Source organism: Acanthopagrus latus, chromosome 2 (genome assembly GCF_904848185.1).
Source record: "Acanthopagrus latus isolate v.2019 chromosome 2, fAcaLat1.1, whole genome shotgun sequence".
NCBI classification, from domain to species: Eukaryota; Metazoa; Chordata; class Actinopteri; order Spariformes; family Sparidae; genus Acanthopagrus; species Acanthopagrus latus.
This window is the reverse complement of record NC_051040.1, coordinates 9535575-9560315: the sequence shown is the minus strand read 5'-3', so window position 1 is coordinate 9560315 and position 24741 is coordinate 9535575. Positions and strand designations below refer to the sequence as shown.

The window sequence follows — 24741 nt, the reverse complement described above, 5'->3', positions numbered from 1 at the left end:
GGGAATCTGGAGCTGGAGGGGGGTGTGTCTGGAATGGTGGGGCGGTCACAGCAAGCATCTGGAGATATGTGTGGCCATGTCCACTGGAGGGGAAAGAGAGAGAGAGAGAGAAGGAGAGAGAGAAGGGAGAGAGGGATGATTGATGACGATGAAAGAGAGGAGAGAGAGGACAAGGCCTTTTGCGTGTGTAGTTAAGAAAAGTGTGGGAGATAGCACTCAGATGGTCTGCTTCAAGGTGTTAGGATTACGTTCAGACTGTCCTGCGTAGTGTCCAGCGGTGCTCCTATCCCTGCGCTGGCAGACGGCAACGGAGCAATAATAAGGTGATTGCAATATTCCTCTCTGAAAATTGAAACGAGGTGGCTCGGGCCTCAGAGACGCGTTGACCCTGCAACATATCCGCTCGCAGATGTCTGAAAAAAGTTGGCTGCGGTCGCTCGGAGTGCTTCACCCCTTTCACTGTGTTTCCACATCCAGCCCGCAAAGCTCCTGCAAGATATATGTCACATGTAAAAACCTGCGGCGCTCACACTCGGAGAAATGGTGGGAAAGGTGTGTGATTTAGAGGGTGACAGCGGACTGTTAAGGGATTTAGCTGTCCAGCCTGCCTTATCTCCAGCTCTGGTTCCTCACTGAGTGTCGGCCTGTGGGGAAAGCAGACGTGCACAGTCTTTTTTGTCGGGGAAGTTACTCCCCCGGACTGTGTTTGGGGCTCGCAGCTTTAATTGAATCATTGCTTACAACCAGCAATTTGGAGGCTTTTTCAGTTCATTAAAAGTTCAGCGTTTCAGGTTTGCTGCGCTCCAGATTACGGTATGTTAAATTGTATTTTGACAGGCTGAAGTTGAATGTCCAGCGCAGGGCCTCTGGAGGCTGATTGATTAGCGAGATAAAATCCGTCTGGGAAGACAACAGCTGTACCCAAGGACGCACGGAGAAAACGGAAATTAGGCAACACAAGTTTCGATGGTATTATACTTTTTTTTTTTTGTTATTTTTTTTTCAAATTCCTTTTAACCCCATCTGTTCTAGCCGCGTGCTGGTTCTGTCATCATACAACATCTACAGTTTGAAACCCGTATGAAAACACACCTGTGCAGACAAACACCTGGCTATCATTTAATGATGCCTAATGAAATGTTTCTCTTCATCATTCTCTTGTGCCGCTCCGTGCTTTATCTTTCTTGTTGGCTGCATCTGAATTCCCTGTTTTTACTGCATTTTGCACATCTATGATCTTTGCACCTATAATGTGGTGTTGTGTTTTCCCGAAACACCTTTTTTTAATGTTTGTTTTGAAATGTGCTAAGTTTATGGCTATTACGCCTGGACCCCCACTATAAAACAAGCAATCGTTCTTGGCCCTGTAAGACCTCCTTTCATGGAGGTCCGAGCAACATGTGGCATCAAACCCTTGACCCCCCAAGTCCTGCCTAACCTAGGTAATATACCTATTTGCACTTAATCAACTTTTGCCTGTGTTGCTGATTGGTTATGCTGATAATGCCAAAAATGCAAGGCCAGGGACTAAAAGGATTCATGTGACAATGTCAGGAATAATTAGTGTGTAGATAAAAACAGAAAGAATCGAGCCCTGAAAAGGACGCAGCCTACCTGGCCAAGCAGCACATGACATCACTACGCGTTTCCTTGAGTGGAAAAAAGAAAAAGCCATGAACCATGAATCACAACATGCTGTCACATCCCTGAGAAAGCACATCCATTCTCCAGCACTTAATCCAGTTTTGCCTGTGTTATTTATGGGTTACGAGGCTGCTGTAGGTGCATTCTTACTGCCGATGACGCCAAAAATGTTTCAGATTTTTTGGATCACTGTTCTGTAATAATCCAAACCTACAGTCTGCATATTTAATCCATTATATATCTTGAAGGCAATTACTCACACAATGTTTTTTTCTACATTGTCAAAGAGCCCTGGTTGTCTTTAAAAGATATATTGTGCATTACATCGACAGTCAAAGCCAATGAGACAGATAGATAGAGCTACAAACACCACTGGCCATGAATATAGTGTTTTTTAAAGGTGTGTGAATTGCAAACAGAAAGAAGTGGAGCCATGCAGGGGACATAACCTACCTGGCAGGCAGCGTATGACATCACAAGGCGCTTCCTTGGTTGGAAAAGAGTTATTTTGGACCATGAATCGCAAACAAGCTGTCACATCCTCGATACAACATGTCCATTCTCCGGCGCGGCTCTACCTGCCTCTCTCAGCGAGGTTATCCCCAGTTCATCAAGGGAACATGGAAGTGAGAGACAATACCTACCTCCAGTCCACCAGGCTGTGGGGGTGCCTCGGATCACTTCAGTGAAACACCAGCACCTTGGACGTCGGGTGATTTAAAGAGGAAGAGACTCCTGCACGCTTTATGAGATTGTCAGCTGCTGTTGTGATCAAAACAAACGCAAAAGAAGGCCTCGGGTCTGACGTGTGTGTGTGTGTGTGTGTGTGTGTGTGTGTGTGTGTGTGTCTCACTGGATCACATCGGCTGTCTGTAACGACCTCTGTGATCGTAAAATAATCACTTTCATCCATTTCAATCTGCGGCTCTTTCAAACACCTCGTGGCGGCCGTGGAAAGACTTGAAGGATTCATAACAGATCGTCCTCTCTGACACAATCCGCCAAAATACAGCAGATTAAATAAGCATTTGAATGAATGTTTATAGGAAGTTAACGACTCCCGCTAACCGTGAAGAATAAAAATCAGCTTTTTTCACCAGCAGCAGCAATACCCAGACTCAGCTCTAACTCAACTACCCGCATCATAACAGCTGAGGAGTGCTGCACCTGCAGTGATGTTACGACCGAAACTAACCAAACAAAATGACATACACGGTGTCACTCTGGTGTCGGCTTTTAGAATTTGTCTGTGGTTGAAAGGACTGTAACTGCCGCAGAATTGATAGTGTCAGTAAGGTCATCCAAAAAAAAAAAAAAAGTATCACTATCAGTATTAATGTAATGTAAGTGGATAACTGAAGACCAGGGAGATGTTGTGTGTGCGACTCATGGTGTGTTGTCACGTGTAACAGATTACTATTTGAAATTGTGACCTTGTTTGTAATCCTCTTTTCCCTCTGTACGCGTCTGTAATCTAATTACATTTTTTCTTTAACTGTTCTTTTACCAGAATACAGTTCCCTTTTTATTGTATCCTAATTACCTCAGCTACTCCAGACTGTGTAACTGAGTGCAAATATTCTACTCGAGAAGTATTTGCAGTTTACGTGAACATTACAAGCGCCTCACAACATTTCTGAGGGTCGTTTGGAACTTTGTACTCAACTCCATTTCTCAGAAAGGTGTAGTTATTTTCAAAGTACCTTGTCAAAAGTATTAAATTACTTTGGTGAAAGTGGAAGAGACCCCTATTAATAGAACTCGAGTAATGTTTCAGTGTTGTGTGTGTTATTAGTCACATTCCATCGCTGCTGTCAGGTGATGATTTTAACACAAAACACACAGTCAGCCTATAAAATATGACACGATGCTCCAGACCAAACTATGATGCGACATATAAAGTAGTTACAACTAGCCCACAGTACAGTTTACATGTAACTGATGAATAATAATAATAATAATAATAATAATAATAATAATAATAATAATAATAATAATAATACACCATTACACTTGTAACTAAGTACTTTTAGTACTTTAGGTACATTTTTGTTGCTTTTTAAATGAAGGACTTGTAATTAAATATTTTCCAAATCTTTCATTTGCATGAAGCTGAACACCTTTTTTCCTTTATATCTCGATTTAAACACAAATACCTCATCAACATGACTGACTGTGTGTCTCCATGTTAGAGCTCCCCTACCTTTTAATTCCCCCCCGCTCCTTTAAATCACTGCTCAGCTGGTCCCCCGTGATGAACCCGATGGGGACACGCTGCCGCCGAGTGCACCGTTGGGTGTCGCTGTGCGCGCAAAGTCTCCGGCGCCGGCAGGTTTTTTTGGTCCGACCGGACCCCAACACAGTCTGAAGTGTCAGATAGTCTCGTTAACACGTGAGAAAATTTCAGTGTATGGAAGAGGGTGAAAGAAGGAGAAAACCGAGAGAGAGAGAGAGAGAGAGAGAGGCGCTGCAGAAAATCCGCGGAGGAGACGCTTTGAAGGAGAGAGTGGAGGAGAAGGAGAAAGAGTAAGAGAAAGAGAGAGAGAGAGAGAGAGAGAGAGAGAGAAAGCGAGCTGGACCTGGGGGAAACTGCGGAGGTCCTAATGAGGGAATGCCGAAAAGGAGAGTGCACATACGGCCAGAGCACCAGACATGAGTCCGAGGTAAGATCTGTGACACGGCGGAGACATCCGTGCAGACGCGCGGTCACACGCTGCGTCTTAAAGCGCCGCTTCGCATGAGTTCATCCAGGTTTTTTAACGCCGATGGTCCTGATGTAGCCTTCAGTGCTGACACAGCCTGAACATCTGGATCGGATGGGCACGTCCGGCCTGAAACTCATCTGATAATAACTTCTGCTAAAATAGACACTTTTTTTTTTTTTAAACATTTTTTTTTATTATTCATAATCATCATGCGTGCGTAATTAAATCCTCCGGGTCCTGGAGGTCTCCTCGGAGGATTCATAGCACAACGTCTGTGCGTAAAGTAAGAAGCAAACGCACAAGTTATATGAAATACACGTAAAATTAAATGTTCTAATTATTTGTTTTGATGTTAAATAGGATGTCTGCATTGCTCTGAGGAAAGAGAATGGAGGAATATGAAAAGGAAATTTGGGAAGGACTTCAACAAGAGCTGCATTTCTTTCTTTCTTTTTTTTTTAACCATCAATAATACGAATATTGTAACATAATCCTTGATTCATCTTGTGGAAAAAAAAATTGACAGGTTTTTTTTTTAAGTGGATATGAGCATTATTCATACACCACACTAGGCCTTAATGTCCTGGTGTTGCCACTTTTTCAGAGAACTTTTCAATCTGCCCAATTTAAAATCCATGCCCCAGGTGAGGGCTGGAGGTGCTTGATTGTTTCTTTTCTTTCTTTCTTTTCTTTCCTTCTTTTTTAAAATAAAAGTCACAGCAGGTGTTTTAATTTAATGGAGGAGGAGAGATGTGTGTTTTCAAAGTGATTTGTCAAACCTCCTTTTAGTTTTCCACTTAGCTAATTGTGCTCTTTCAGCGAAGCCAGGGGGCCCATTAAGGCTTCTCTCAGAGGAGGTCTGCAGGGGGAAGGTGGATGTCGACTTCATTTAACATTTTATTGGATTTACCTCATAAAAACAAAATAAGACAAAACAAAATAAAAAAAAAAAACCCTGCACATTTACAGAACAGAAGCAGTTATGGATTTATCATTATTATTTATTTATTTATTTAAAAAAAAAGAAGCAGCTGAAAATGCAAGTGGGTCTGATCCAGTTCTGGCCTCGAATTAAAATACCTTGAGATGTTAAAAAAGCTGAGAACATCTCCTCTCAAGAGTCTGAAGTGCCTGATCATAAATACGCGACATATACGCGGTATGTATACAATAGCTGCCTGTCTCTTTAAGACGATGTGTTGAGGAGTTCAAGTCGGGGTCACTTGAAGTTCCTGCCCTCGATTTTACCTTTTAGTTTTATTATAGACTGACATCACACGGGGCGCTAAAACACTTAAGGCGCATAGAGGCTCCATTATCATCCCGGTGCGCGTTATTGCTCCGACTCAAAAATAGCTAAGGAAATTACTAGAAAAAAAAATAGGAGGAAACTGATGCTGGTCTAAAGCACGTATTTTTTTTTTTTTTTTTATAGGAGGGGATGAGAAAGAAGGGAGAGGAGGGGCAGAGAGACACAGGCAGAGAGAGAGAGAGGGGGGGGGAACAGGGAGAGAGAGAGGGAGGAAAGTGGGTGGGAGGACGGACCTAAGGAGCGACAAGAAATTCATATCAATTAATAATCATAAAAAAAGAGCTGGCAGACGCGCTCGGAAAACTGGCATGGTTTTTTGGAGGCTGGCAGTTCAAAGCTGAAACGTCAGATATGACTCCTGGAGGCTGCTGAGATGATCATTAAGGGAGACTTAGATCGGATGGCAGAAGACATCGGGCATGCAGGTAAGAGCTGTATGCTGCTGCTGCTGCTGCGCGCAGGCAAGGCACCCAAACAAGAGCGAGGACAGGGGCACGATCGCTGTTAGTGGGTTTTATCCATTAGACCGTAGAGTGTCACCGAGGAAAATGTGTGTTTTATTTAATTCCATCGTTGAAAATGCTTGTAGAATTAGTTTTGATTTCCAGGATCATTTATGTTGATATCCTCCAGAGAGAGTGCGCTCAGTTCTTTCTTTCTTTCTTTCTTTCTTTCTTTCTTTCTTTCTTTCTTTCTTTCTTTCTTTCTTTCTTTCTTTCTTTTACGCATGTAATTCGTGCCGGTTGAACACAACTTTTTTTTTGTTGTTGTTGTTGTTTTTTTTTGAAATCATTATTATTTTAAATAATTAATTACACACAGATCAGGATCGTTTGTTAAATATCTCCAGGCTCAGGCTGCTATAAATGCGAATTCTAATGGCATATCGTGCTTTAAAAAATGCAAACGTTTAGAGTAAAAAAAAAAAAAAGAAAAGGAAAATGGATTTTAACTTAAACTATTTGATTTACTTTTTTATTGATGCAAAAGTTAAAGGGAACATCGGTCTCGGGTCTAAAGGGAACTTGAGCTTGCTCAGCAGCCCTGTAATAAATATAAAAAGGAAGCTACAGAGGGATCATAACGTTATCAAACAGGCCTGTAACTGTGCGTAATAACGTCAGGACGGAGCTCAGGGATATTAGAGGAGTATTTTTGGTGTGGGCATGTTTAGCGCATGGATTCCTGCTTTCCCGAGTTTTACATCCATGTAAGAAAGAGCTGCTGCTGACAGGTCGAAAGAAGAAACAGCTGTCTGATTCACCTTTAAGTAGTAGAAAACTGCTCCTGGATGTGATTTAGAGTTCTCTCTCTCTCCCTCTCTCTCTCTCTCTTCTTCTACCTTTTTTTTTATGGCGTTGATAAGGCGCTGCAGCTCAGAGAGATGGATCCACTCGTGATTCGGTTTACTGTGCAACAAGTGAAGAAGCGTAAAGCAGATTAGAGACGCGCAGACAGAACGGGGGTCGGAGTCAGCAGACATCTCCGTGCGTTTTTTTTGCGTCGCACGGACGCGACGTGTGAGGCGCTCAGATGTTTGAGACGAGCCCCTGAACTTCTGATCCTACGACTGGATAAAAAAAAACAAAAAAACAAACTTGAGCACAGTGGCTTGAATTCGTTGTAATAATCAGATCAATTTACAGTCTATCGTTCGGTAGAGTTCAAGAGAATACATTAGAAAATAAGTGATGCAGGTATATATTTTTTTCATTTGCTGTGAAGCCTGCACGATGTTAAATGATTGTAATCCAAAAAATAGAAAAGGAAAAAATGAATTAATATCCTAAATAAAGTTGGTGCCCATTAAGATTAAGAAACTCCCCTGCTCTCTTACTCAACCAGTATTTTTCTAAGTGTGTGATGACTTCTTGAGATGAGCGAGAACAGCATTCACACAGGAAACTGACTCTCTGATGTTTGCTGACCTGACTAAAAACTCAACATACTCAACTAAACAAACTCAACATGTTCTTCTCCTCCATCTGACTGCAAATGCTAAAAACTCACTGTCTCCGATTTGATGCACGAAAAGCTTCTCCAGCCTCCTGCGAGCCAGGAAGATGACCAAAAAAAAAAAAGAAAAAAAAAAAAAGGCAGAAATTATGTGCTGGGTTAAAACGAATATAAAATACCTCCCTGCAAAAAGTTGCCTCGTAAATTGAGCACGAGCCGCATGTGAACACGGTCAAATGGGCTCTTGGATAAACAGGGCGGACGTCGAGCATGGGCAGCAAATTGAAACGAAGGAAAATAAAATGTCAACACAAACGTTTTAAGCAGATGTGTGGCGTGTTTATGTGACTGAGGCTGCGTGTAGAGGTAGGAAGTTTAGTCTCCCGCTTCACCCCAAACCACAGAAGTGTCAAAACAGACCAAACACGGGGACAATGAATATTAATCTAATGCAAATGACTGAATGCCATCACCACTCAGAAACGTCAGCCTCTGAGTTTCCCCGGCATGTTGACGGCTCGTTGAAACAGAGGGGCTATCAGATGAAAACAGCCCTGTGTCCCATGGGTTGGAGGGGTGGAGGGGGGGTGGAGGGGTGGGGGTGACTCGAGCAATCCTCCTCTCAGGCGGCTGTGCTGTTTGTGCACCCTATGAAAATGATTTCATTTAGCCCGTTCAACACAAACAAAACAAAACAAACTGTGGTGCAAGCATTCGAATGTGTTTACAAGGACGTTGCATGTTGCAGCCGCTGGCTAAATATCTTTGCAATCATAGATGGCTTCCTAACAGGATGCAGTGAGCCTGCACATGTCCTCCAGATCAAGAGTTTTATAAAACATGTCTCACTGCTCGCCCTTTGTCGGTGGGCCGCCTCAAACGGTGAGCTGAGATGTTTTAAAAGGCGAGCTGTAGCCTCGAAGAAGGCAAGGAGAGGAGGAGATCCTTGTTGTCTCTATTGGGAAACACACTCTGGCAGTCGTTACCACAGGACAAAACAGCAAAAACTATTTGCATGCACAGCAGGTTGCAGGTGCACAGAAACTCTGCGTGAGATATATGTTTTTTTTTTTACTGTGTCATAAAAGATTTTTTAAAAGGACTGCAAGGTCAGATTAAATTTTAAAAAAAGTCTGTCTTCTTAAATTGGGACAGAAATGATGCTTATATATCTGCAGCTGAACTGTGTTGCTGTAGATCACATACAGACGAGAACCTACGCTGAGTGTGTGTGTGTGTGTGTGTGTGTGTGTGTGTGTGTGTGTGATTACAAAATGTGTCACGCTGCTCCGCTCAGCATCCAGTAAGCTGAACAGCCCCTTCAATGCAATGGAGGCTCTGCAAAAGTTCAGCAAGCCGTGGAAAGTCTCTGACCTATTCCTCATATCGCCCTCGTTTCTAAACACGTTTGATCCGACCGACGCCGAAATTTATAGTAAAATCTGACCGTTGAGTAATCAAAGCCAGACAGAAACCAGAAGTGGAAACACTTTAGATGACAACTGGGGACGTGATGGAGCGTAAACCCAGCCAAACCTGCCATACCCGCCTTTTTATTCATAGGTTTTCTTCTTCTTCCTTCTTTTTTTTGTTGAAGATATTATGAGCAGATGATGAGTTATAAATAGCATGCAGATCATACATGAATCTGTGAGGACAGCACCTTTTTAAAATAGAAAAATAGAGAATGCAGAATTTTTATGTAAATACTGAGGACTGTTCTCCGCGTGATCTCAAGTTAATCTGAGTTCTCGCTTTCCGTTTAATCAGTGCTGACATTTCATTTCTGATGCTGGAGGCCCGAAACTGAAGGTGCATTCACCGAGATGAACAGCTAAAATTCTACCAAGAGGTGGCCTTGAGTTTTCAGAATAGACCGTTTTAGCTGCGGTGCATTTGTAAGAGGAGACGAGAAGAGGCGCATTTTTTTTTTTTTTTTGTGCAGGATTCCCCAGAATCCCCCAGCAGCTCGCTCGTCAAGGTGTTCTTGAATTTAGATTCACAGTTCCCCATTCTTTGTGCTGAGCCTGTAGGCTGAATGAAATAAACAAGAAGTGAATGAGCTGGTGTCAGGAAGAGCATGATCAGACAGATGACATGATATTTATTTAGTTGCTTGTTTCCCATCAGTGTGACTAAGCCCTTAGGGACAGTTTGAGACGTTTAATCTCGTAAGTAAACTATCCTCAGATGCCACTGGTTGAACAATACATGCATGCGGCCGATGGAGTTTATTTTAGGCTTGATGGAACAATTAATGTTGATATTTGAGTGTGTGTGCGCGTACGTGTGTGCATACGTGTGTGTGTGTGTGTGTGTGTGTGTGTGTGTGTGTGTGTGCATTTAGAGCCCTGCAGCTCATCTTAACGAAAACTGTTGAAGCGCGTAATGCTGATTTACATCTCGTGCACACACGGTTCCTTATATGACTGGGCAGAAAGGGGAGCTGAAAGACCTATCTTTTTTTGGATGTGTCCTTCCCCCCACTCAGGTTTATACCTGCTGTTCATCATACTTGTGAAACATTCATCCTCTTGCTCTGTTTTTCAAACTCTGCGCACCACTTCTGGATTACTTTATCAGGAAGCCAGCAGTTACAAAATATATATCTGCGGTTTTCTGAAATTTGCTCTTTCTCTCTTTTTTTTTCTTGCTCGCTGCAGAGGAAGTGAACCCGTAGACTTGAATTTCTGATAATGAGAAAACCACTGCACCCGGTCATATTCAGCAAAAGTTCACTTTTACTGAGTGGCCTTAACGTGCACTTCCCACAGATTAGTTCTGCACTCGGAGCTTGTTCCATCAAGTGGAACCGATGAATTAAACACGATTATGCAAATGTTTAAGGCATGAATTAAAGATTAATTTGTAAATTAGGCGACAAATTCAAATTACAAAACTGTGATTATGAGTTTGCATAAGAATGCAATTAAATCAAGTTGGACTTTGTATAAAAGAAATCCGGTATCAATTCATTAATCTACATTACTTTTATTTAAAGGCTTTTAAATTTGGCAATCAGTCCAACTGTACTCGAACCTCTCAAATACATCAGATATGTGAATGATAACTTTTCACAGATCACTCTCACAAAATGCATCATTAATCATTCTCATGGTGTATAAAATGACACATGCTGGTGTGCATTAAAATGCTGACTGCTGCATGACGTTTTACAGATATCTGTTGTTTCAGGTGGCGGACTGAAGACGATGCTGGGTGCCATGGAAGTTCCAAGTCATGCTAGGGATCTCCTCCTGCAGCTCAACAGCCAGCGTACCAAGGGCTTCCTGTGTGATGTTATCATTGTGGTGCAAAACGCCCTCTTCAGAGCTCACAAGAACATTCTGGCTGCCAGCAGCCTCTACTTGAAATCTTTGGTGGTCCATGACAATCTCATCAACCTCGACCACGAGATGGTGAGTCCAGGGGTCTTCAGGGTCATTCTGGACTACATATACACAGGCCGCCTTAGCGATGGAGACCCCACTTCCCCCACTGAACCCAATCTGGGGGCTGTCCTGGCAGCAGCCAGCTACCTTCAGCTGCTTGACTTAGTGGCTTTGTGCAAAAAGAAGCTGAAAAGAAATGGCAAGTACCCGCCCCGCCCAGGCCCTGCATTTCTCCCGTACCCAAAGATGGGGCCCAATAGTATGGGTTTAGGGAGTGGTGGCAGGTATAGGGTTTCTACTCCTGTCATTCAGTCCTGCCCTCCTGGAGGAATTCTGAACAACCATGCGATCCGTGGACCCGAGGAGATACTCCCCCATCGACTGGCCCTTCATGCAGGAGAGCTGTATGCCCCCACCTCCACCCAGGGCTCTCAGGTGTTCCCGCCCCTGCAGTCAGCTCTTCCTGCCCAGCTCGGTCGCCCAGCCCACCCTGACAGGAACTGCTCCCCCAACTATGGCCTTGATCTCTCAAAGAAAAGCCCCAACTCCCAGTCCCAGCACACGCCCTCTCACTCACATCTGGCAAACACTCATGACGATGAACGAGACGGGACTCTGAGTGGCCGCACCAGTCCCATGCAGGGCACGAATGGACGGGCCTTCCCCTCAGAAAAAATGGAGTCGACCGACCAGGCAAGCTCACTCACTCCTCCACCTTTCCCCCATCTCAACCAGCCTCTCGCCCCGCACCTCCCTCACCTGCATCGCTCAGGCTCCCAGGGCACAGATCGCTACCCGTGCCCCCCGAGCCCTGACACCCCCACAGAAAGCGGAGAGACGGGCAGAGAAATGGGGAACATCTACCGCTGGGTGAAACACGAGCCGCTCTCATACACAGCTGAAGATGACGACGAGGATGAGGATGAGGAGGAAGGGGGCGAAAATGGAGACCAGCATCACAACCACCACAAGACGGGAGAGGAGAGCGAAGGAGCAGACGACAAGAGCGGGTCGGGCACAGAGGAGACGGGCAGCAGTGAAGGCCGGCCGTCCCCTCCTGGCCCCATGGGGAGGTTCCACGTACCGTATGAGCCAGAGAGCTTCGGGGACAATCTGTATGTCTGCATCCCCTGCGACAAAGGCTTCCCGAGCTCAGAGCAGCTCAACGCACACGTGGAGACTCACACAGAAGAAGAGCTGTACGGCAACTCCGGTGGGGAGATGGGAAACAGCAATAACAGCAGTAACAAAAACATGAGCAGCAACACAAACGGCTATGGGAGCCTGAACAGCAGCAACAGTTTGTCCCATCTGGAGTCCAAGTCCAGCCAAGGGTTGGGCTCAGGGGGCATCGGGGAGATGATCCGACCCTACCGCTGCTCCTCCTGCGAAAAGTCCTACAAGGATCCAGCCACGTTGCGGCAGCATGAGAAGACCCACTGGCTGACCCGGCCGTACCCCTGCAGCATCTGTGGCAAGAAGTTCACGCAGCGCGGCACCATGACGCGCCACATGCGTAGCCACCTGGGCCTCAAACCTTTTGCCTGCGACTCCTGTGGCATGCGCTTCACCCGGCAGTATCGCCTCACCGAGCACATGCGCATCCACTCAGGGGAGAAGCCCTATGAATGTCAGGTGTGTGGAGGAAAGTTCGCTCAGCAGCGCAACCTCATCAGCCACATGAAGATGCACAGCGGTGGAGGGACCCCGGGGGGCCTGACCACAGATGGGAAACTGAAGCTGGACTTTAACGAGGGCATCTATCCTCTGAGTAAATACGCAGCGGAGCATCTGGGGCTGAAGCCAGAGAAGGCCAACGAGCTTCTCATCCAGGCCCAGCAGCAACTGGTAGCTGACGCGAAGGCCATCGAAAGCCTCTACCCGCTGTCCAAACTGGCCTCGGAGCACCTGGGCCTCTCCCACGACAAGATGGATGTCCTGGGCCAGCCCCTCCCCCCTCCCCAACAGGCCCTCTCTGAAGCCCGCACCATTGACCGCTACTCACCCAGCTAAGACCACATGACCTTTATAAATGGCCATCACCAGTAGGTCTGTGTGCACACACAACTTTGCAGTATTCAGAAGCCATTCACCTCAACTCAGTATCTTCTCTGCACCTCAGACTCAGGCCAAAAGGAATTGGTCTGTTGATGCACACCAAAAAAAACAAGAAAAACCAAACAAAACACGTGTAGACTGTAAGTGCCTTCCTATGCATCTAATGTATCTTAAAATCTGCTATTCTGTGACCAAGGGACACTCGATCAAAGAAGTACAGTATTTATGTACAAGTGTAGGCAAACAAACATAAAAAAAAAACAAAAAACACAGCAATTGAGCCAAAGTTGCAAATTGAAAACCAAAATGAAATTGTTTTATTTATTTTTGTATTGTGGTGAAATCCAAAGAGAAACTGTTGCAAGGAAACGTTGCAATCTGACCCTAAACCTGTGTACAAAAGCTTGTGTACAAAAAAAAGAAGAAGAAAAAAGCACATAAAGGACAAGATTCAGGGTTTTGGTCCAGACCTGAACGGAACTTTTTTTTTTTTTTTTTTTTTTTTTTTACCAAAAGAATAAGCCAACTCTTCTGGACTTTAAAGTAATGGGAGGATTGTATTTTTTCCCCCTTTTTTTTCTCTGTTTTTGGGGTACTGGACAGTTTATGTATCTCATTCTCCAGCTTCTTCTCCAAATCACGCTCCTGCTGAGGAAATGACTGAACGAGCAGCGTTTTGGTAAAGTCTCCTCTGCTTTATTTTCTCCACACTTGTTTGAAAGTAGCCCACTCCCCCTGCATATTTGTGCGGATAAAGGCTCATGCTATGTGACAGTAATGGTAGCTTAATCAGCCTTACACTCAGCGTGCAGCCCTTCTTGAGCTATAACTTCCTTTGCATTTCGACTAACATCCCTCAGCCTTGTTATTGAGACGCTGCAAGCTCAGCCCTGTGATCTCATAACTGGGACATGATTGCACATACCCGACTGATGACACACTAATCCCTGTTCACGATGAGTGTAGCTTCATCTCATGGCTTAGACGAAGCAGGGGTGTTGCCTCTGACATTGTGTAATATTTACAATGGTTGGAGTCGGAGGGGGCACGGACCAGGTCAGAGGTAGTGACACAGAAATCTGTCATTTTCTGTCAAGAGCTGTTACTCCACTCGCAGCATGCTGATGATTCATGACGTTGCGGCGGCAGTCAGATGCCGCTCCGCTGTCCGACCTCTCATCTGACCTCCCTCACCCCTGTAGTTTGTAGCCTGGGAGCCGTGCTACTGTTGACAGGCCAGAGCGAGTGCTGCACTCAGCCCCTTCGCCTTAAACGCGCTCCACACACACCACACGCATTTACACCCCTCTCCGCACACACACAAGCGAGCTGCTAATCTGTCCGCGATATGAACATTAGAAGGGGTTTGTGGGTCTTCCCAGGAAGCCGGCGGGCGAGCAAGCGCACCCCAGCTGCTGCGCCTCGGTAATCCCTGTGAAATCTCACTTTCTCCTGGACAATTCGCACTGCTCGCCGGCATGATGTCCCATTTCATGCCTGCCATCTTACCCCTCTGATCCACTTATTAACATCGCATCCGAGCCCGAGCAAATGTCTCCCGGCTCCTCGCCTCCCTTTTCTCCCTGCTGCTGGTATCGAATGCGGAAAACAAAGAATGACATATTTCTGTGTCGGCTGACCAGCGGCTCCTCCAGCTTGAAAACAAAAGAGCACTTAAAGGTTGCGGGTAGACGGCACATTTTTCTCTTTCAGTGTTTATTCCAAAAAACCATGCTGGCCTTTTCTTTTCTCTTTTTTTTCTTTTCTTTTTCCACTTTTCTGGTCCTTGATTCAGATTAGAAATGTCTGACCACTATAGTGCCAATGCCAACCTCAGTGGGTGAATGTGAAGACTAAAGCCATAAATACACTGTGATAGACGTAGTGAATCTTAAAGGCTTCTTAAAGAAAAAAACAGAGACAATGTGCCTGACTTTTTGGGATTGTTTTTCTTTTTTTTTTTTTATATATATATATATATATAACAATAATTTAAGGGCTTCTTAATTCTCTGTAGCATATGATCATATCAAACATGTTGTTTTCTGTCACTTACTTTTCTTTTATTTTTTGGGATTTTTTAACTGAAAGCAGCGCACGTGAAACTGGTGCTTACCTCAGGACTGAACCCAGCATGGGGACGCTAAGCTTTACTAAACCTTTGAATAACAAACACACGTGCACACACAAACACAAACACAAACACACACACACACACACACTTTTTTATTTTCTTATTAACAGGGCGCTCGTCCTGTGTTAAACCTGTGGTTATTTCTGTGTTTATACATTTCTTGTTACAGTTTTACAGCAGAGAGATAACATGTGATATTAACATTTTTTTTGTTTTAATTTTTTACTATGCGGTATAATTTCTTTTTTTTTTTTTTTTATTGTGTCGTCCTCTAAGAGGCTTGTGTCGGTCTGACCAATTCCATTGTTTTTGTAACATAAGGCAAAGTCATTTTGGTAGTATCTTAACTGGCTGTTGGTGAATTTCTGAACCACACTTTAGCGAGGCATAGTGGCATTGACTTTTTACTTTCAACCACACTTTCAAAAAGTCTAGGTGACAAATGTAATGTTTTGAAATGTCTGCACAAGTTGATGATGTGTTATGAGCACTTCCCCACACAGACGAGCGGTGGCTTTTTCTGGGCGCGCATGAAAAACCAGCCTCGTATTGTTTGACCCCTTTTCATGCAGAGGTTAGTGAACTTTGCATGAGAGTCAGTCGCACAGGAAGCCGGCCTGTTTTGGATAATGCTCGGCTGAAATGAAACATTATTGACAGTAAGAGCTCGCTGCGCAAACATGTGCATACGTGTTAAAAAACATAGGAGTGGGCGGATGTCAGTCGTGGGAATTTCGGTCCCCTCACTCCCTCTCATTCAGGAGTTTAAATGAAAATCTGTCTCCTCCTTTCCCTGCCCCACACCGTTAGAATAACACAAAGTGTTTCCACTGTCACTCCAAATCTGTGCAGGAGGGAAGAGTGAAGATAATGTCCGAAATGTGCTTAATTGCATTAATGTGTGTGACAGACAGAGGGGGGAGGTTTGTGTATCCATAGAAAGGGGAAGCGTTCGCTTGTCTGTTTGCATGTCCCCTGCGCTGTTCGCGGCGAATGAGGAGCCGTTAATGCATGTCCTGGGAATAGTGCTGGTGTGAAGGAGAAGAGCTGAGGAGCAGGAAGTGAACTTTTGGCTGGTGTGTTGTGCTGAGCAGGATGTGCCGTGTGTTTCTGCTCAGAGGCAGATAGAGAGACGGAGAATGGGGAGGGAGAGGAGCAGGGAGAACGCAGCGGGGTGGACGCGAGCCATTGTCTCAGTATGAAAGCTTGTTCGTACTTCTAAAAACTCTCCATTCAGAAAACATGTAGACTGTATCTCTCTTCCCCCCCCCCTTTTTTTTTTTTTGCTCTTTGGGAGTAAACCTCTGCTCAGTATCACGGTGATACGACATTGTGGGCTTTCAAGGGCTGCGCGGTGAGGAAGCCATTCAGACATTTTGTTACAGTTTGAGGTTGTTGTGGCCTCAACTTGATGTGATCACTATAAACATTTTTCTCCAGATATTTACATTTTATATATTTAGAAACTCGGGGCAGAGCTGATCAATATGAAGGGAACATGTAATGTAAATCATAATTAGAAAAAACTGGCTGTATTTCTTTTGCTCTGTGGTTGATTCAATTAGTACAATTTTAAGAGTCTTGATTCAATTAGCTGGTGTAACCGCTCACCCCATGGGGTTTTATGCCATGTGCCTTTGTTAATGTTATTTATACGACACACCAAACCAGAAAAACCTCTCCCTGCCACCAGAGTGGTTTTGCGATGAGGATGTTTTGAAAGTCGTAAAATTAATACAAATTTATTAGTTGCATTAATTTCGTATAATGAAAACGAGTACAAGTGAGCACAGGGAGACAAACCGCCAGCAACGAGACGTGGCTTGATCTTTTTTTCTTTAACTTCACTTCATTCCTTTTCTAATGTTTTTATGGCAACCATCCCAGGCCCGTAACTTTTATAACACTAACAATATAGAAATAAAAAGTGATCTAGATGGAGTTCCAGTGGCCTTGTGTAGACCAAAAATGGGTTTAACGTAAAAGAAAATGCAAAGCATGCCTCTAAGCTTTCTGCCAGCGGTAGCAGGCCGGGGTCACCTATGTGACACTGACAGGCCAAATAATCCTGATCTGCGCTCGTACTGCTGTTTGACATTTATTGTATTTTGCGCTGCGTGCCAAAAGGACTGAAGCACTTAGCAGACGCTCAAAACAAAAAAAAACTCAGCGACAATCTTTGTAGTTTCCACGGCCCGCGTCGTCGAGCTAAGCTCCTGACCAAACCTTGACTTTGCCTTGTTTTGAAAGCCTTTATCTGTGTGGTTAATCATGAGAGCACAGCGCAGACATGCCACTGTTGTCCAGTGTACATATTTCTTTTTAAGAGGACTCCTTTTAAATGTAAGCTACAGCCAAATAATATCAATACTCGAGACTTTTTTATGGCCTTGAAACCCCAAAAAATCTATTAAAACAAGTGTGCCTTCAGCGATGATTCTGCAATAGTTTGTGTGCCTGTGAGTGTGTAGGTGTCCACGCGGTGCACCTGTCCATCTACATGTCTGAGCGCCTTTTCCCACAGTGTAGCAGGGTGAAGTACAAGGGAGAGATTTGACACTTTCAAGAGTCTTTATTACAAGCAGCTGCTTTAGATTTACTTCCCCGAACTGCACTTTTCTGGAAAAATCATTGTATTGTGATTTTTTTATGACTCTTATGATCCCCTAGAAGTCCCACAATTGCCTCTCCTCTGGCACTTTGCTTCCTTCGCTCTCCTCCTCTTCCTCCCTCCAGTGCTGGGCTTGGCTACGCTCGTTCACCGCCCCTTGTTACCTCAAAGCACAGCTTCCCTCCTCACCTCTCTGTGTCCCTTCTCTCCCCTTACACTCCACACAAACCGCCAACCCACGGCGCACCGCCGCCTCCCTCCTCTCCCCCGTGATCCACTTACTTCCAGCTGCTTTTCATGCTGAAGAAGACAGTTGTCTAAATGTTTACGTGAAGAGCTACTTTCTTTTTCTTTAAACTCCTGATCAATTTCCAAAAAGAACTTTGTGGCATGTGTTAAAATATGGCGGATGACGGGGCCAAATAAGAAAAGCCTGACATGGTTATTGTGTTCTGATCCTCGGGCCAAGAAAGGGCTCACAAAGGGAGATTAAAGACAGCATATCGTTGTAGAGGAAATGCAGAATAATGTGAGGGGAAATGTTCGGGGGGAAAATATGCTCAGAAAGATGCCAGTAAAGTAAACATGTATGAAATTGCACAATTGAGCCGGGCCTCGGCTGCACCAGCCAAGTCATGCACTGAGATGGGGAGAACGAGTAAGAGGGAGAAAGAGAAGAAGAAGAGGGAGAAGCAGAAACAGAGAGAAAAATGGCCCGCGCTCGATCGAGTAAATAACAAAGAAAAGCTGGTCGCTGGTGAGCTTCACTCGCCTCCCGTAGGAAGTCTGCTCGTGAGGAAATGAAGTTTTGTCCAAATGCTGCAGGTCATTGTCAAGGATTTGTTCAGTGTTAATCATCATGTCAGCGTGCCCTCAGAGATGTCATCCATTTTTTTTTTCTTTTTTCCCAGACCTAACAATTATCACCCAATCAGCAGATGACCCACAGTAGGCTCTTTGTAGTTGAACGGAGGGGGAAGGGGGTGTTCTGGCTGCTCACGTCCTCCATCTGTTTGGCTTCGGTCTCTACCTTAAACACATACAAGACAGACAGAATCTTTTTTTCGTTTACAGTGTCCAACCTCGGCTCCAGAGGTTTAAATTAGAAGACAAAGAGCGAGGGCAAAACAAGCAGGAATTTGGAAGAGGTGAACGTTGGAGAATGATTGCATATCGCGCACACACACACACACACACACACACACACACACACACACACAGCTGGATGGCAGACCACTGCTCCAGATTAGGTCAGATTTAATTAGGGTGCCCTGCTCTGTTTGGAGTGTCGCTTCTTGTAGAAAAAGCCATTATTAAAGAAAAGGTGATTCCACCCAACACACACTAACCTGTGCCAAAATGTAACAGAGCCTCAGGGTCCTCACACACACACACACACACACACAAACACACACACAGAACATTCTGGTTTTGGACAAAGGTTATGATGGATTATGATTCGATGAAGATCACTGTGACGTTTGGAGCTGGTTGTGCCCGACTGGTTGTGGTTCGGCAGTAACACACACTGCCACGCAGACAGTAGTCGCTGCGGGTGGATGGGGAAAAAACACAACACATGACAGAATACATACATCACAAATGTACAATGGAAATGAGATTTTCTTTTTTTTTTTCAGAAGATCTTATTTCAACAGGCATAAAGCAAGGCGTCCATGAAAACATGAATAATGTCTAGTCAGTGTTTCATTTTCAAAACAAGCAATACATTAAAACCAAACAGTATTTTTCTGCAGTTCAATTGTCAATATTGATCTTACTTTGCTTTAGTGAAATGAATGTATTTATTGCATGTCCAAATGTTTTATAGTTAATTTTTGTGTAAATTTCAATTGTGGGTTTTTGTTTTTTTTTTTTATAATAATTTCATTTAATTATGGTGTCTTGATAAAATCATGTTGATAAGGCTTTTATTTTTTTAAAAGCCAATGTGAATTATTTCGTGTTCTTTTTGTTTGTTCCTATACTCAAAATCAACTTGGCAATAAAGTGAATTGCATAAAGGATTTATGAGCAAATGTGTCAAATCATTTAATTTAGCTACTGTTTTTGTATTTATCATTTTACTTTGTTATATTGTGACTTAAGGGCCTTAAAGTCATTACAGCCACATTACTGCTGATTATCAACAATGTCATCATGTTAATATTGTGTCAAAGTACCAATAGTCACCCCTACAATGTTGTGCTTTTTGTTGAGATTTCAAAATATCGAGATATATATTGTGTATTGCAATACAGCCTAAATACAGTGGCAGACTGGGGATGTTTTAGGCGCAGGGGAAAAAATTAAAGGGCACCACATGTATGCAGGATGTGATATCTTTATAGTGAAGAGAGGGCACTTCACCAAGTTTTGTCCGCTGGAAGGGCCACCTAAGGTGCACATTGTTCCGTTTTCTCCTCCAGAAGGGCACCCTAGAGGGCACTTTATCACATTTTGTGATCCAGGGTCCAACAGTGCCTGAAAATATTGCAAAAAAATCTTTGAAGGCCACGTTGTCCACCGCTAAATACAAACAATCTTTTCAACTACTGTGTGGGATATAATTAAATTAATATTTTTCTTCATTTTTTTCACATTAGATCTCCTCCATTTCCAAACCGTTCATACGAGAACTGTTAAGTATCCGTCCAGCGTGGCAACAATTTTTATTTTCTGACACATTTATTGTGCGTGATATGGGCTTCACATTAGAAGGAAAAAAAAATATGAGACAAAAGACCACGATCGAGACCATTTCACAGCGATGGAGACCACAAAAATGAGCAACTTCTGTTCATTTTTCCTATAATACATTGGCCTTCGAGTCCATAGCCTCCCATATGGAGACATGTGAGTGCCTCATTTAAGACAGAGAATTTCAAATGAATCTCATACATCACACACAGTCCACATGCAACAATGAACAGATCCATTACTCTGTCAGCAGGAGCAAAACCAGCCAGGCAGGCACACACACGCGCACACACACACACACACACACACACACACACACACACACACACACACACACACACACACACACACACACACACACACACACACACACACACACACACACACACGTATCCTTTTCCACTGTGTGAAAATCACCTTATTATCACCAGCACATAAGAAATCATAGTGCCTTCCAGATGTTTGATATGAATCAAGCAACTTACCGCGAATTACCTCTTGACATTAAACAAATTAGCATTTTCTGCTCTCAGGTGCTGTAAATCATCAGCGTTCATGAAGTCGAAGGTGCTTCCTGAGAGATCACATTCGCCAGGTGTAATGAAAGACACCGTCCGCTGTACGCTGTTTGAACAGTAGGTGAAAACAAAAGAAACAGCGGGACATTCATCACATGTCTCAGCTCATTCTCTTCCCTCAACCTGGAATGCAGGCGCAGTTTTTCTCCGAGTTAAAGGAAAATTCCAGCTTATTACATGTGGCTTTCAGGCTATATCTGTTATTATCGAAGTCCACTAACTAACTTTTTCCAGAGCTTTCAAGCGAGGATGTGTTTCCAATGACCGGGGGAACAAGCTTGTCACGATCGTTTACCCTCTAAGTTGATTGCTGAGACGTAGGAACATGGCGATATTAAGAAACACAAGATGCTCAGACAGGTTTGTTAACGAGCCAAACGTTTAGCCAGATTGTCACAATCACTTTATTGTTGGGTGAGCCGGCATTCAGACGAAAAGAAATTTAAAAAAAAATGAAAATCCAGTTTGAGTAACAGATTAAACTCTGTCTAACTGATTGTACAACTCTGGAAAGTTATCAGAGTGGCAATCAGTTCATCTGTTGTTGCATAGATTGCAAAGTTAAACATTTAAAACAGATTTAATGTTACAAAGCTGACCACCAGCAAATATTCCATGCATGTATTTGATTGGAGGAAGGAGAGGAAGTTGAGCCCGGTTCAACCTTTTGGCCAGGCCTTTTCTTTTTTTTTTTTCTTTCTTTTTAAAAGAAAGAAACAAACCCCTGAATCAACAGACTGGTCTGATTCAAAGAGCTGAGAGGGCTGTGGTTTTTCACACTGGGCCAAAGTTGGTCCAAACACAGCCTAAAACTGAGCAGACCGGTTGCCGGGACATAATGTTAGCAGTTAACGTGTCTGCAAAACCACATGTCAAAGGTAATGTGCTATATTGACATTTGTACAAAACATTATTGTTACAATGTTTATTATCTGACATTTGCACCAGGACGTGGAGGAGATGGTTGTGGTGTGGTGATGATTGTGTAAGTGTGTAAAACTTCTGGTTATTTTTGAGGAGGGACGATGACGTTTCAGAATTTGTAAGTGTGACACCCCTGGATATTTTTGAAGAGAACTCTGAACAATTTCCAGCTGTGATTGTAGCGGGCCAGAACAAGTATTGTAAAGCCAAATCACGAAGTTCTCCATTATCATTATCACCATTGTTGTGCCTAAAACTAAACCAGCAGAAGCAGGACACTGTGACAAGAGAGAAATATAAAATGTAACTTAAACAAAAATAAAGCTGCACCACGGAAAAAAAGTTTTAACTTATCTGTGGGTTTTCACAAACTTAGGTATCCAACATTGTTTCTGCCTATTGGGTTGAACTGAAAGTTGGTAATACTACACCTCTACACAAGAAAACCTTGTGTGTTCACTGGATATTAAACATGATCGGTCAAAGTTGAACCAGAATACCCATCTGTTAACTGTACGGAGAGTTTACAACAATAGTTTTAACACTGTTTTTAACCTCACAACAAAATAAGTTTGGCTAACCTGGGAGAATAAAAAATGGTGGGAGCACCTTTTGGACTCAAACTGAGTTTGTAGATGTGCTCTTTCAATACATGTGCACATAAAAATTACAAGACACTCAAGGCACTCTCTTTTCAAACCAATAAAATGCCTTTATTGTCACTGCATGGTCATGTTGATTTTTAAGGTCCAAGACAACCATTCCTCTGACCATAAAGGCATTTGTATTGTGATATCTATTCCTTTTTAGGAGTTAGTTTGAACCCTGAGAAAAGCAAATAGAAATTATGCACCCCCCCCAAAAAAAAACAAGGAAGATCCAAAAAATGTTATTTTTCCTAGTTTCCTTATCAGAAACCTTACAGCCCACAAAGTAAAGTAGTTTTATCATATCTACTAGAAATTGTGTCTGAAAAAAAGAGACCTAGTATGTAATATTGTCTTTATTCTTTATTCAGGGGCAGTTGTCAGAGCCATTAGTGCCCACTGCTCATACTGACAGACCATGGGACCGCCTGGCAGCAGGCCTGCTCTCTTGCCTCTCTGCCACTTGGAGGCATCACATATTAAATGGCAAAGGTCTGAGGTGTCTGGTGTCGGGCAGTGGGTGCCCTGATTCAGCCTGGTAATGTCAAGGGGAGGGGTACAGGGTGGGTGCCAGGTCTTCCCACCATCCCAAAGAGCCTTTACTCCCCTTCTGTCTAGATATGTTGACTTCTCTGTGTGGAGTTAATGTTCTGCTTGTGTTTGTGTCAACTTCCCCCAACTCACAAGTGAAATGAAAATGTCCACAGGTGTGAATGCAAGCGCTAGTGATGTCCGAGAGTGGTGAACTTCTCAGGATGTGAGCAATGTATGCTGGGAGAGGCTCCGGACCTTTTCCACCCCAAATAGGAATAATCGAGTTAAACATGAATAGATAAGCTGGATAATCAGTGGGTTTCCAGTGGACTGGATGTTTATGTAACCTGGTGCTTCTGATGTCGAGTCGATGGGACACGAGAAGGGCAAAGGTGTTGAGTGCAGAGTCATTTAAACTCCGCACACACAGACACGCTGCAGTGCCTCTGCTGTCAGCACTGAGGAAAGAGATTAGGAAGTGGGTGTTCATGTCTGTGCTGGTGTGTGAAATGACAAGTGGATCAGTGTTGTTTAAGGGCCTGCGTAATTCAGATTCGTTCCTGTTGTTTCCTGTCTGTGGACTTCTGCGACTTCTCTGTGACTCCAGGATGTGTAGAGAAAACCTCTGGAAACTACCGATGCTACTTTCAATATGATGTCGTCACCGTGAGAAAGAGGCCATAACTCATGTTTCACTAAGTTGCTCAAGGACTGTCGAAGAGGTTGCGACATTTAACATTTGAGAAGAACATCTGGACATACAGAACACAAAATGCCAAAAGCGAACCGCCCCACCCACTCAAACAAACAAACACAGAGTGAAACAGCAAATTTGCTACACTCACACAGTGTTACAGTAGGCATTGTGGCAAACCAGATATGATCACAACCCTCAGTCACAGTTTAATATTAATGTGCAGTCTGGTTTATTCAGCAAGGACCAGAAAAACCGAGATAACATGATGGAGCATCTTTAAATTCTTCCTCCTCTGGTATCGGCTTTTCCTCGCTCAACTAACCTGGGTCCAAGTCTTTACATCTATATGTTCATTCAACCAGTAACTCATGTTCTCATAAGGTATCTCACGCTCAATCAGACCAACGCAGGATCATTCAGCTGCCCATTGTCAATACACTAAGGTAAGCTAATCTGACTAGGTTGTTAGAGGATGAAAAATCTTGAGTTGTCACGTATATGCCCTGTATTTTATCTATCCCTTAGCAGAAGGGACCAGTGGTGGACAGTGGAAGTTTGGATGTGAAAAAAAAGGGGCAAATGGAAATTTTATCTACCATAGAGGCTTCAGGAGGACTGTTTTTTTTAACGTCGGGTGGGGATGGAGATTTCTACCAATACACATGTTTTGAAACCAGAATACCTGCAGGAAACCCATGTGCACCAAATTGCCAACCACCATGCAAGTGCAGCGTGGAATCGGCATCTTCAGAATTTCTCCCCTAACGTGAGTTGCTACGGCAACAAACCCTGCCTTTGAGTGAGAAAAGTAATATTAGAGCTTGAAAAATCCCCAAAAGTTAGAAAAAC

The 24741-nt window shown here is 43.7% G+C and overlaps 1 protein-coding gene and 1 long non-coding RNA gene across 4 annotated transcripts; one reads left to right on the top strand and one right to left on the bottom strand.

Annotated features, from left to right (window-relative positions):
* The first annotated feature begins 4019 nt into the window (after window positions 1-4019).
* Window positions 4020-15289, top strand: hic1 (hypermethylated in cancer 1). 2 transcript variants are annotated; one of them, XM_037081924.1, is made up of 2 exons: window positions 4020-4307; window positions 10813-15289. In XM_037081924.1, exon 2 carries the CDS (start codon window positions 10830-10832, stop codon window positions 13020-13022), a length of 2193 nt encoding a protein of 730 aa, XP_036937819.1. In that variant the 5' UTR covers window positions 4020-4307; window positions 10813-10829; the 3' UTR covers window positions 13023-15289. The 2 variants fall into 2 exon arrangements, with proteins under 2 accessions (XP_036937819.1, XP_036937812.1); XM_037081917.1 differs by lacking the exon at window positions 4020-4307 and adding an exon at window positions 5875-6086.
* Window positions 15290-15443: 154 nt separating this feature from the next.
* Window positions 15444-20901, bottom strand: LOC119010074. Of its 2 annotated transcripts, none has more exons than XR_005071892.1 (2): window positions 20872-20901; window positions 15444-19033 (listed from the first exon to the last, which is right to left on the bottom strand). It is a non-coding gene; the product is annotated as an uncharacterized LOC119010074 (long non-coding RNA). The 2 variants fall into 2 exon arrangements; XR_005071890.1 differs by having other exon boundaries at window positions 20876-20901.
* Between the last annotated feature and the right edge of the window lie 3840 nt (window positions 20902-24741).

What these genes read in the sequence shown, in the direction of transcription:
- hic1 (XM_037081917.1), top strand. Translation starts at nt 6,035, where the DNA reads ATGATCATTAAGGGAGACTTAGATCGGATGGCAGAAGACATCGGGCAT. An exon ending in AGAAGACATCGGGCATGCAG is followed by an intron (nt 6,087 to 10,812) that starts GTAAGAGCTGTA and finishes CTGTTGTTTCAG; the next exon opens with GTGGCGGACTGAAGACGATG.